The sequence below is a fragment of the Vipera berus genome, assembly GCF_964194415.1.
Source record: "Vipera berus genome assembly, chromosome: 2".
In the NCBI taxonomy this organism is placed as follows: domain Eukaryota; kingdom Metazoa; phylum Chordata; class Lepidosauria; order Squamata; family Viperidae; genus Vipera; species Vipera berus.
In genome coordinates, this window is record NC_138203.1 from 164,788,306 (window position 1) to 164,802,136 (window position 13,831).

Genomic DNA, 13,831 nt, shown 5'->3' on the forward strand with positions numbered 1-13,831 from the left:
AAATATGAGTTGTTTAATTGATTGTAGCAATGAGTTAGCCATACTCTGGTCCTGTTTGGAACAGAGAAGACCCTTCCCTTAATTATATATGAGGTAGTTTCCAGTTGGGATGGGACAGAATCAAAATGTCCAACTGGATCAGAGGAGAGAAGACCATGATCCTATCTCTTATCAGGTTGGTTCAGTGTCACTCCAACTGATTAGAATCCACCATGCATAATTAAGCTGTTCTTTTCAATTGGTTAACTTATTGATCAATTTATGGATGTAACTGTTTTACAATCTTTTTTTATTTTTACAATAAACCTGTAAAATAGGTTAGTTATCCTTTTTATTCTATGGACATAGAATAATAACAGGATCAGGACCTTCCCCAACCAGGAGACTGCCCAATGAGTTAAGACTAACTCCTGTAATTTTCAGCCTGCATGGTTATTAGAGTATCAGCATCCCTGGAGATGCCTGGCTGATGAAGGCAAAGGTTTCATTAATGCCAAACAATGAATTTGTATCCAAAAGGATGGAGTCCCAAAATTTGTTAATCATATTAGCATTAACTATAACTGTATTGAGTGGTTTACAGTATATCCTGAAGGGTTAAAATAGTATGTAACTAAAAAGAAATGTAGGTATATCTTTTACTGTAGGAGTCTCCCTAGGTCATTAAAAATATACCCCAAATATTAGAATTGCCATGTCTGAACTGAAATTAAAGATGAACAATAGTTGACAGCAAGGAACTATTTGGGATTTTTTTTTAACTCTCAATTATTATCCATAAGTGTTCTTGGCTTGTAACATTCAGATATAATACTGTCCTCTCAGCATTTCTCTGCTGTAAATATGGTAGCAAATTGGAATTCTCTGGAGCGAGGGTATTTCTTGAATTGGGATTCAATTTCTTGAATTGGGATTCAAGAAATACTTACAGTTGCTCAATTGCTCAAAAGATAACATTTAGAAAAAGATGGCTAAAATCTGCTGGCGGTTTCTGTCCCTCTAATTACACACTGGAACTCTAGAATTTATTTACATATTCACCCAAGTTCAAGGGTGTTTTGAAATTGAGAAATGTAAGTCTATCATCCCCCAAACAAGAGCTTCAGTTTAAGAACTTAAGAAAAAAAGGAGGGGAGGTAAAATGGCAGATCTTTTCACATTTTGCTTTTCAATTTGGGGCACGTACATAAAAAAAACCTTTAATCACCATCTTCTTCATCCAAGGCCCTGATCCTCAATTGTTGGTCTTGTTTCAATGTCATTGTGGACAATTCACTTCTCTTCCTGTTTAATGAAATCCTCAGTTTAAAGGTGGTTGGCCTATTGTTCCTTAGAAGCTACGTATCTCACTGCATTCTTTTTTGGTGGGTTCTTCTGGAAGTTGTCTTCTGCTGGCACAGGTTGTTTGTCCACCTGGGTGAGTTTTGTCTACAGTGAAAGGAGATGGGCAAAACACTACTGCCAAATACTTGTGAGGATACAGCTGGAGAATTTCTGAGCTTACCAACCGGCTCTCCTGAGGAGGCTTTGTTTTCTTTGCCTTTATTTAATGTATTGACTTGCGATGAAGTCGGTCATTCCATGATACAAGGGACTCACAACACTTGAAGGTTTCTAGGTTCCTTGGGGACTGTAGCACACATTATCTGGAGCAATTGGCTTCTTCCATCCACCATTGTCCTGTTCTGTTTTTGTTTTTATGTTGCTTGAATGAAGTCTTCTTGTTGTCTGTGCCTATATGTGGCGGTCAGGATCTCCCTGAGTGGGTCTTCATATTTTTGCGCCTGGTAATCTCTGGTTGGCTCAACTCTGTTATTCTGGGTTTGGCAGAGTACCCACTGCTGATTGAGCTAATTTTGCCTCTTCTCTTCTCAACTTTGCTCTGCCTCTTGGAACCACAGGACACCCCCCCCCCCTTGCATAAGCTGGCTAGACCAGCCCAAGGGAGCTGTGCAAACTTTTGTCCTTTAATGAGTGAAGGCAGGCAGTTGTGGATGGAAGTAACCTTGGTGGTCTCTCTGGGAAATAAGTGTTCAGAATAGTATCTATTTCTACCGATTCCTTCAACGTTTCTAAATCTCTTGACAAAACCTGAGGTCAGTTTTTTAAATATTTTCCCACAGTTTGCCAAAAGTAATGTCCTTCCCTGAATCTGAATCTTCCTATTGACATTGATTTGATTTTCAGGATAAAGCTATTGGCTAATTGTGGGCACAGTTTAGTTGGGGAAAAGGGGAGAAAAAAAACCCCCAGAAAGAACCAGTGTTGCTATGAAATAAGCTGACAGGATTTATGTCTTTTCCACTGAGCTTCTGTTTTGGAGTGTTCCTTGGTAAAGGATAAATGTCTGAAACGCACTGGGAGTAAACAGGTTATTTAGCAACTGGTGAAGCCAGATTGTTTTACCTGTGAGGAACTTAGTATTAGGAAAAAGAAAGGAGATCTCTATATACCTATCCCTAATAGGGGTTAATTACTCCCTTGTAGACATATCTCCCATCTATTTGGGGAAATCTCATTTGAAAATAACCTGTTTACCTGAGATAACGTTTGTCCATCTGGTACCCTTTGGGTGATTTGGACTGCTGTCTTAGGCTGGGAAAATGGGAATCATAGGCCTGAGATAGTAATATAAGAAATCTAGAAGGCATGGAGTTGAAAGAAGCTAAGACCAAATTCCAATATCACACCCTTTAGTTGCTTCCTTTTTCTTGCATGGGTTACAAGTAATGTTTCACAAATCCAGAAGCCTCATTACATCTTGAAGGCACATGGGGTGGGGATAGCTATTCCTGTCACCCTTTTTGATCAAGGACATTTTCTTATCCTAGCTTATTGAATCTTAAAATAAAATATTACGTCATGGTCAGGTAGGGCTGAAAGCATCAAGATCAAAAAGGTTATTTCCTGGCTGCCAAATTATCATAGGGTGTAAATAATTCCCTCTTCTTTCACCTAAATTATAATAAAAGGGTTGTTTATGAAGTAAGAGGTGAAGGGGTGGTGTAGGTTGGGCTTTCTAGAGTCAGGTGGAATCCTAGAGAGCATCTTCATCTGAGGATCTGGCTAAAATGTAAACTTTACTCATAGTAAGTCTAAGCCTATATCCTAGTGGAAATCTGTTGCCTCTTCTCCATCCTTGTGCAGAGCAGATGCAGGTTTGTTCGGTAGCATATATTAGGGTTGACCAATGCAACCTTTTCCACTTCCCCAAGCTGTCATGCTCAGCTGAAAGCCACCTGCTGTTCTGGTGTGGGCCTGGCTCTGCTTGCGCTCTTGACAACTATGTGCTCGGCTACTGTCTGTTGTGCCCGTAGGCTGTAGCTCTGCCTTTGCCTTAGCTGCTCTTGTGTCCAGAGCCAGTTTTTTGGCCTGGGCAAGCATTGTCAAGCTTGCTTCTCCCTTGTGCAGGTGGCCGAGTGAAGACGTGGAAGCGACGCTGGTTCATCTTGACAGACAACTGCCTTTACTACTTTGAGTACACCACGGTGAGTGTTTCAGACTAGTACCATTTGTGCAGGTGCACCCAAGTACAACCTAGGGTGGCTCTGGTGCTACTTTGTTTGTTTTTTTAAAATATATTTTATTAATTTTTTACAATAACAATCTTTAGTGCTTTGTAAACAACTGTTGTCTGGGTTTGTATATTTAACAACAATCAATAATTTTTAATTTCTATGATTCCATAATCAACATACTAGCTAGTGATACATTTCCTTGATTTTCTGTTCTTCCAATAATATTTTCCTTTTGCCAACATTGAGTAAGTACAATTCTTAGTATTTTTGATACATACAAAGTTAAATGAAAATTTTTTCCTAGTGTTTATACAAATAACATCAATATCAGTGTATAACATCTTTTCTAGTCAGCTTATGTTTCAATTGTATTTGTGAAGAGTTATTTTATTAAATCGCTATGTCCTATTTTTGAAGTTCTTATTTAAGCTTAATTTCCCCTCAGTATTCAAAACATTCTTGTCAATCATAATTTTCTCAAAATTAATTACATTTAAATGTCCAGACATTTCATTCACATAAACCATCCCAGTATTTTTATATTAACTCATAAAAGAAAAAAAATGCTGTGCTACTTATAAATCACAGATTAGGTGGAGTACCTTTGAGGGGGAGTTTCAGCCATTTATATTTGTTAAAGAGCTTCCACTTTACTTCTCCCTCAGTTTCTCTTTTCATTTTTTGTCTTCCAAACTCTAGTGGTTCTGCTGGCATCTCTATAATCCATTTTATCGGATCTTCTTTCTTGTCCTCTGTTTATTTTGAAGTCCTGAAAAATAAGATGCTTTTTTCTTTTCCAATATTATAACAGAATCTTGCAGATTTTTCTTTGGCTGTGTTAAGCTGTAATTCCTTTCATTTGTAGCCTCCATCTTTGGGTCATTTTCCTTTGATTTGTGTTCTATTGTCTCATTTATTTGTTCATTCTTAAATCATCATTTTCTGAGAGTTTTTTAGTTGTAAGTTTAGGTTAAAGATGTGCTCATTTATATCATCTAAATTATTTTTAATCTCATCATAATTTGAAACAATTGTCCTTTGAATTAGTTGCAACATAGCATGCATTTCCTCCTGGAAGATATTTGCCTTGTCTTGAAGTATTACTCCTGCAGATCTCTGATGTTCCAGGCTGGGAGTTTCAAAAAAGAATCTTGGGTGTGGTTTCCTACCACTTTTAGTTAGGTATACAACATCCATTTTATCTCCCCCCTCCAAATAATCTTTCACAGGTACCATAATCCCATATATTAGTCTTAACCAACCAACCAAACTTAAGATCCAAACAACAAAGTCTTGTATAATTCTTATCTTTATGTATAGCCTTTATAGTCCAATACTTTTCCAATTATCAATCCACCACTAAAAGCAATATTTTATAATGGTTCTTCTGCTCAGGCATCCTACAATTATCAACCAGCCAACATTTGCAGTCCAAAATGTTCAACTACCTAAGAGCAGTTCAGGAGCTTCGCCCCTAGAAAGGTAGCCAAAATTCAAGGTTTTTCTTTCTCTGCAAACAATTCTTGAGCCTAAAGATCACAGCTCAGTAATTGTTTATAATCCAGGAAGGTCAGCAATTTTTATAGTTCTCAGTCTGTAGTAGATAGCCCACTGTATTTTCTCTCCGCTGTTCCCAGCTGTTCTCTGTTTAGCTGAGAATCACTGAGGATCAAAGGGACAGGTTGTTATCTGTTTCTGGGTGTCTTGCCAGTTTCTGAGCCGAAACAGCTATAATTTTATACTGTAATCCACCACTAGATGTCAGTAGCTATTCATTTTCCAACTTTTAAGACAAAAAATTATTTTCTTGTAATTTCATCAATACTCTTTCAAAGGGAAGATCTTAATAATTTCCACAATTTTCAGGTTTATCCAGACTATAGCTTTATATTAAATTCCATTTCAATATGTTTCTGTTCATCAAAAAATTAGAGCCACTTCCGTCTATGGAAGGGTGGGGCATTTCCCCTCCTTCTCACTTTCAGAGGGTTTTTGCTTCTTAGGGAACTTTTCTAGGAAAGTTGCAAGATAGAAAAGATTGATATTCTCACCCAATTTCCAACATGCCGTTCACAGTCTATTCTAATTGGTGCTTTTGGACTTTGGCTGCCGGTAGCTTGGGCTAGTCACCAAGGTGCAGCTAGCCTTTCTTCTGTCGGTTTGGAGGGCTTCCCCCAGATCAACCATCTTTCTGTGATCAACACGGAGCCCCACTGTCGCCTCTCCAGGGCGACTTTAGACCCATTTAGGGTCCCCTGGCAGAATGAATTCAGCCATTGGGTGTGGAGCCCTTCAATCCCTCAGCCGTGTTGCTACGTTTCAAAACTGGAAGTCTTGCTCTGGTGCTACTCTAAATGGTGAGCCTCAGTGTGAAGTCTTATTTTAACAGTTTATTTAGCATAAACTGTTGTGCTAAAACCTATTGGAATGGGAGAAAGCCCAAATACTACAATGAAAACCAGAAAAGATTGTTTCCCAATATATTTGTTGGCCTTTTTCACGCCATTTTCTCCTTACTTTATTATGATATATGCCTTTGGCTTCCTCACTGAAAGTTTTGTCTTTAAAGCATTTGTCTGGATATATTTGTCTGAGAGAGGAGGGTTTTCCCACTTCGCTTTGTGATGAATGAACATTTGTAGCATGTGTTACAACTGAGAAGATAACTTATGGATTCAAATCTGACCATCTTGTAGGACAAGGAACCAAGAGGCATTATTCCATTGGAGAATCTAAGCATCCGTGAGGTGGAAGATTCTAAGAAGCCGGTGAGTAATACTAAGTCTGGAGACTGTTGTGAAATGGGGTGAGGTCACCTTTTTGCAACCTTTCGTTCCTTTTTTGTTTTTTGTTTTACTATGGTTACTCAAAGTTGAAAGCATGGTTTCTTGTTGGAAGCAAATGAAAATTCTAGTATATGCACAAAGGTAGGAAATTGTTATTCAAAACCAAAATGAATCTCCCAGAGAACTCTCCCAAGCCCTCGCTGTTGCTGTTCTGCGTGCTTTAAAAGAAAATGAGAGAGAATTCAAGAAAAGTGGGAGAAACCCTGAAATATGAGTTATTAAGCAGGCTTGCCTACAGTACATTGTTAGAACTGGTTCTATTTCTGTTTACTCAACGAGAGAAGGAAAATTATGCATGACACCCCCACAGCACTGAGCTCAGGGAAATCCTACAGAGGAAGAAGGTAGACTTCTGAGAATTGGCCGTCTTACCCACAACATTTTCAAGCCCTGCCTTTGCTGCCTTTGATCTATCTTCCAATAAATCTTGATCAGATGATTCTTAAGGTGGTGGGTTGTGGGGTTTTGTTTTGTTTTTAGAATATTTTATTTTAGTGCACAAAACATTTACTAAGGCTGTCCATACTTCAGAAGTGATTTGGAAGAGATGTTCTAGATCTCGAGGGAACAGTACTTCTTTAATACAAGAGAGCATTTACTTTTTTTTAATACAAATAACATTAAGAATTCTACATATAAAAGATAAACATCAATGCAAATTACAAAAATTACAAAGAAAAGAAAAATGGGGTGTGTGGGAAAAAAAGGGAAAGGAAAAGAAAAAAAAAGAAGTAATTTCTTCCTTCGACCCAGCAGGTAAAAACAATTTTAATAGCTTTTCTAACTGTTCTCTCTCTCTCTCTCTCTCTCTCTCTCTCTCTCTCTCTCTCTCTCTCTCTCTCTCTCTCCCTCTCTCCCTCTCTCCCTCTCCCTCCCTCTCTCCCTCTCTCCCTCTCTCCCTCTCTCTCTCTCTCTCTCCCCCTCCCTCCCTCCCTCCCTCCCTCCCTCTCTCTCTCTCTCTCTCTCTCTCCCTCTCTCTCTCTCTCTCTCCCTCTCCCTCCCTCCCTCCCTCCCTCTCTCTCTCTCTCTCTCTCTCTGAGATGAGCGGTTCAAAAATTGAATAAATAAACAAAGGGAGCAGCACTTCTTTAATGTACAGTAGCTGTATCTTACACTGTAGCCTGAAAAAAGATTTAGTTACCTTAAGGAAGAGGTGATCTGCTCATGTTCCCAAGCATTCCAAATGATTCCTGAAGTATGGACAACTCTGATATGCCCTGTTCTGAAATGGTTGCCCAGTGAAGATGAACTTTGTAGCATCTGAGCTACTATGTAGATGCCACATTAGCATTTCTATAAATTGCTATAATCTGATTTTGGCTTAATAAAAGAAGAGATGAAGACACTTCTTGACAACACTTAACAGGTTTTCTTTTGTTCACGCCTCAAATGGAGGAGCAATCAAATTGGAAAGCCTTTTAACTATAGTTGCCTGTTTCAACTGAATTTGGAAATTAATACAATCAGGTTTGGAATAAGCCACAGTGATTGATTCAAGATTAATATTGACGGTTTAATTGGGAATCATAATTTATCATTTTGGATTATATAGGAAACTATGTTGAATTGGTATCTTCCTACTTCATTTAACAGAAGTGGTTTATGGAACTGATATGTGCTGCAGAAAACTTGTGACTTTTATGTCAACTGAATTCTCTGTGTTAACACTTCTGACTTCATTTTTAATGAATAAGTTTTGACATGTCCTTCTTGCAGAACTGCTTTGAACTGTATATTCCTGACAACAAGGACCAGGTCATCAAAGCATGTAAGACTGAGGCAGACGGACGTGTGGTAGAAGGAAACCACACTGTGTATCGCATCTCAGCACCCACTACAGAAGAGAAGGAAGAGTGGATCAAATGCATCAAGTGAGATGGAAGAAGGGAATGGCCAGTATTTGAAGCAATATGGGAATTTACTAGAACTTCATGCATAATTCAGATTTTTGATAGGGAAGCAGTAAGAGGAAGTATAAATCTCTTGCCAAAGAAGAACCTGAAATTGGGGAGAGGGGAGCAGCATTAGATTTTTGCCAATATTTGTCAATAGGCTTGTAGGGATAGAGGTAGTCCTTGACTTACAACTATTTGCTTAATGACATTTTGAATTAATGACAGCCCCCCCCCCCAAAAAAAAAAAATTGGTTATGGCCTAAATTTAAACTTATGACCATTATCCCACCCCTGCGGTCACATGATCTCAATTTGGGCGACTGGCTCACATCTATGACTGGTTGCAGCATCCTGCAGCCAGGGGTCCTTGGTTCTTTCTGAGCTTGCTCATTTTCTTGAGATGCTTCATTACCCAAAATAAGTAACGTCAACAGTTGATGTTACTAGTTTGGATAATGAAACATCTGCAAGAAAACAACCAAGTTCAGAGAGCGCGAAGGATCCCTCATTTCAACCCTGGGCTTCACATTTTCTTCTTTATTGGTATCCTCCAGTCTCTTGATTATGATTTGCAATTTTAAGCAGGATTCACACTTACTCGACTTACTATTGCATTAAAGATGGGTGCAAAATCTGAACCTGCCATGCAAGAATTTACAAGTGCAACGACTTATGATGGAAATTCAAGTCCCAATTGTAGTTGTAAGTCAAGGACTACCTGTGATGCTCTGATTAAGAGAAAACAAGGTAGGACAATCCTTAATGAGATCACAATAAAACGTTTACCTTTCTTGTAACCTAAAAAAGTGATCCGGTGATCTTGTTAGGTGGGAGAATGCCCGGTGAAGAAAGACTTTCCTTAAAGAGTTAGGAAAGAAGTTGAAGCCACGCTGAGCCTTGGCTGTTTTAAGTCTTGCTGGGAAGCCTTTGAAGAGTTTAATTCTCTCTTTTTCCCCCTGCCCCATTTTTCTCTCTTCAGAGCTGCAATCAGCCGGGACCCTTTCTACGAGATGCTTGCTGCACGCAAGAAGAAGGTTTCCTCCACCAAGCGACATTAGTCACCTTGCCTAACTCTGTGGTGAACTTGGCAGGGGATACCTCTCCGTCTCCTGAGGGTGGGGGACGAGAGGCTGCACTAGATCGTCTGCTCTCTGTCGCTACCCTCAGGAGACCAGCTTCAGCTTTTGCTATTCTTTTCCTGTTTGGGAGCAGGAAGAAGGGAAGGGGGCGCTAGGCCGATGGCAGCCACCAGTTCACTAACTTCTTTCTTAGGAAGAATGCCAGCTTCTCATCTTGGCAACCTGAACCCCACTGCATCTTCTGCAGTGCATGTGACCCGAAGAGAAAGTGGCGAGAGTCTTTTGGGCTATCATAGTTGATTTGTTCATTGTGTGAGCTAATGGAGAGGCAGAGCGCATCATGCAGTATACACCCCTAAGGGGGATGTAACTCTATTTTAAGTTGCCGTTGCTACTCTCTAAAGCCCAAGCACCAGGAGTGGACCATGGACCTTTAAAGCTGTACATTGATCTATAGAGCAGACATGCTAGCTTTGAAGCCTAGAGATTCCAGAGACACTCCATATTGCCTTTATTTTTTATTTGTTAGTCAAGCAAGATTGATGGCTTCTGTTCCCAAAGCGATTCAGCCAGTGTGGTCTGTTAGGCATGATTAGCTGGGACCCTCTTTCACTTTTTTTATAATTAACCATTAGGAGTATTGAGCAATCGAGATGACTGCTCCAACGCCTGGATTAGTGGCCTCGTGCAAGGCTGCCATCTCCAGGATTTCCACTGTCCTCGTTCTAGAGGGCACCTGCGTTAGGTTGTTCTTGTTATTGCTGAAAGCCAGTTCACAAGCTTGCAGAAATGGGCAAGCCGATTGTGTGATTTAGTATTGATGCTTTGCAGGAAGATTTTGCCAACAACATGTGGGGACTGCCCCACTCAACTGCTGGCTGTGAAATCTCCACCCTCTTTTTTTATTTAGCATTGGAATAGTGGCCCAGACTAGCAGAGTTTAAGGAAGGAGAAGAAAAAAAAACTTCCAGTAATAAGGAAGGGTAAAGCACACATCCTGGTGGGTGTCTTGCTGATCAGTCCTGTTGCAGTTTGTTTTTGGCAGGGATGAGGCCGGATTAGTTCAGCTGAGGTTGCCTTGGACCAGTGGAATTAGTAGTCCTTGACTGAGTGAAGCACAAGTAAGAGATTAGGGATTTGGCGGGGCTGGGTTTGCTGGCTAATGTTTGCAACTAGGTTTGTGGGGGGAGGGGGGAGGAGAGCCACAAAGAAGGCTGCTTTCCCTTGCAAAGTTTTGGGGAACTCTTGATTCCTCACCCAGTTCTCCAAGCTTCCAAACCCATCTCTCTATCAGTCTATTTATCTGAGATGTAGATACTCTCTGTACAGATTTCTTACCCCTTAAGATTATTTTGTATTTGTTTTAAAGATTGTTTTTATGAAACACGACAGGATTCCTGCATATTGCTGTAGCACAAGGGGAAAATGGGGAGAGTGAAAGATATTATAGGCCAAACAGTTGGGTTACAATTTTGTTTTGAGTCTGTTTTTCAGGGCTGGTCTGGAACTTTTATTTCCCACAACTTTGTGATTTAGCACAGAGCACCTGCAGCAAATAAACATTGAACTCACATCTGGCTTACACTTATCTTTTTCTGCTTGTGTTCTTCTGCCGACAATTAAGCAAATTTTGCGTTCTGAGGATTGTTTTGCACCTAATCTTCCTGATTAGGGGCCAGATAATGTGGGCAGCCTCTTTGAATTTGCAAAATCAAAATTGTATGAAGTAACATGACGGAGAAGGTCTTCTTGTAGCTGGGTAAACCGGGATAATGAGATTGAATTAATTTGGGATCCCAGCAATGATGTTTTTGCATGAGGTTATTGCCAGCTAATCCTAGGGTTGCCTGCTGTTGGGGAAAAGAAATAGTACATTGAGGTGGGTCTAAGCAAATCTTAATGGCTTTGGAGGATGTTGGCAGGATGATTTGGAGTCCATTGTTGGATATAAGTCTTCCTGATTTGCACCTTATACCGAGGGATGTCTATTTAAATAATTATGTGAGATTAAAAATATGGTATATCCACTGATACAGAAATGATGAGCTTTTCAGCATGTGCAGACTTGTCTGCTGATGGGATTTATATATTACTTGCCATCTTGCATATAAGAACTAAGACAATTGTTGAAGTCTTACAACATTTCAGTGCTACTGTGTGTAATTTAAATAAAATGCAGAGTTGCAAGATGGAGGCAGGAAGTTTCCCACTCAGCCAAGAAAAGAAAATAACCAGGTTCCTTTAGAGCTGACGAGCAGTGCTTATCCTTGGAGCAGGCAACAGGAAACTAATATGCTAGACCATCTTTGGGTAATTGGAAATAAATCAGCAAGAGTTTCTGACTCCCAAGCATCTCACAACAGCCCACTAAATTAAGATGCTGAAATTAAGAAAGTGGGGATGAGGGGAAAGGTAGTTGGGAATGGATGTTTGTATAGAAAATCTTTGAATTGGCACATCCTATTTCCACATTCAAAATTTTACTTGCTGACCTCTTGGGGTGGTGGAGATGAAAAAAGCAGATTTCACCAGCCCGAGGCAGAAGACATGGACTCTCAGCTGGGGCGCCAGGGAGAGCAGGCTGCCCGAAGGGAAGATTTGCCTTCCAGAACATTGCAATTGAGTGCCTGTTGATTATGCTTTTGCATGCAGACATGACATAATCTTAAATTTAGCCCACCCTGGATGCCTTTCAAAATAGATGCTGAAATGAGATGACCATTTAAAGCAGCTGAAGTTCTGTAAGGAACCAGGCAGCAATGCTGTCTCGGAATGCTGGGTGTTGTAGTCCAGCACATCTAGTGAACACATGGTTGGGTTCTAAAGAATAAATTGTGAAGCATTGCAGTGTTGTAAACTACCTAGAGAGTTGAGTAGCCAATGCCATATCACTTGGCATACCAAGTTAAATACAAATATTAATTTACTTTCAGGGAGGAGGGGTGTTGAGGGGTGACTCTTCAGAGTTAGAGCTACATCCTCCATCCCCTCCAGTTTCCCAGATCATTTTAAAGGTGGTGGTGGTAATGAACTAACTTTGTTTCCTAGTTTGCTTACAATATGTAAAGAAAAGTTTGAGAAAGGAAAGGTAAAGGGGAGAAAGAGAGAGAAAGAAAGGAAAGGAAGGAAGAAATACAATAGGTAAAGAAATGTTTGAGAAAGGAAAAGGGGAGAGAGAAAGAAAGAAAGGAAGAAAAGAAAGAAAGAAAGATGTATTATTAGTCTACCTTGTCCAAAACTCAACATGTTCTGGCAGCCACTGTCCATGGTTTCAGTGCAGGAGTTGGCCAGGAATGAAATCTCAGACACTCACTGTGTTTAGTATCGCTAAGCAGACCCACCAAAACAAATATATTGTATGGTTTTGGAAGTGATTTTTCTTTTTTTTTTTTACCAAAACCCAATCCTCTGATTCATTGCCTATGCATACAAGAGTGTATATATCACTACAGCATTATTTCTCATTTCACTTGCAAGCACGCAGGTAAATTACAATTCACTTTATTATTTCCATTGGCAAAATGGAAAAGAAATGCTTGATGCCTGATGGTGATTAGCTTCCTTTTACTGTCACTACCAGTCAGAACTTGAACCTGTTTCAATTTATGGACTTTTGTTTATTAAAGACACTCAGGAAATGAGTGCCTGTGTGTATTATGTGTGTTTCCTCAAATGTACTTTTTGAAGCTCGTGCCTGGTTCATTACCTGAAGATGGCAGCAAAGTGTGATTTTTGAATTGTCAGTTCTATTCCAGATCCTGTTTAGAATGAGAACTGTACAATTCAGAATCGCCCACCTGGAATTCAATATTTTTGTGAAATGGCCTTTAGTATTCACAAAGAAATCATGCCTAGAAAGTGTAAGTTGACAATTGGGACAGGGGGAGTGTTGTGTTGATTCCTACTGTACAGTACCTCACTCGATACCTACATGCAAAGCTGTTTCTGTATATGAAAAACACTGTTTCCTTCAGATCATAGAATCAGGGCTGGAAGGTCTACCAGGTCCAACCCCCTGCCCAAGATAGGAATTTTTATACCATCCAATACAAATGGATGCCCAATCTTTTCTTGAAAACCTGCAGCGATGGAGCACCTTCAGCTCCAGGAGGCAAGCTATTCCACTGATTAATTGTTCCCACTGTAAGGAAATTTCTCCTTAGTCCCAGGTTTGATCTCTCTTTAATGAACTTCCACCTACTGCTTCTTGTCCTGCTCTTAGATGCTATGCAGAATAAGTCTACCCTTTCATCTCTGTGACTATCCCTCAAATACTGGAAGACATGTTGCCCTAATCCTAGGCTAGAGACATACAGGTGAAACTCAAAAAATTAGAATATCGTGCAAAAGTTCATTTATTTCAGTAATGCAACTTAAAAGGGGAAACTAATATATGAGATAGACTCATTACATGCAAAGCAAGATAGTTCAAGCCGTGATTTGTCATAATTGTGATGATTATGGCGTACAGCTAATGAAAACCCCAAATCCAC

The 13,831-nt window shown here is 39.8% G+C and overlaps 1 protein-coding gene across 2 annotated transcripts in view; it reads left to right on the forward strand.

Moving 5' to 3' along the window:
* Positions 1–10,916, forward strand: part of CYTH1 (cytohesin 1) — a 67,359-nt gene extending 56,443 nt beyond the window's left edge. The window contains exons 10-13 of one of the 2 annotated variants that reach the window (XM_081319706.1): positions 3,412–3,488; positions 6,215–6,286; positions 8,081–8,235; positions 9,239–10,916. In XM_081319706.1, the coding sequence (XP_081175832.1) occupies positions 3,412–3,488; positions 6,215–6,286; positions 8,081–8,235; positions 9,239–9,317 (383 nt within the window). In that variant the 3' untranslated portion in view covers positions 9,318–10,916. Of the gene's footprint in view, positions 1–3,409; positions 3,489–6,214; positions 6,287–8,080; positions 8,236–9,238 lie in introns of both variants that reach the window. The other variant, XM_081319707.1, reaches the window with a different exon arrangement.
* Positions 10,917–13,831: the final 2,915 nt, after the last annotated feature.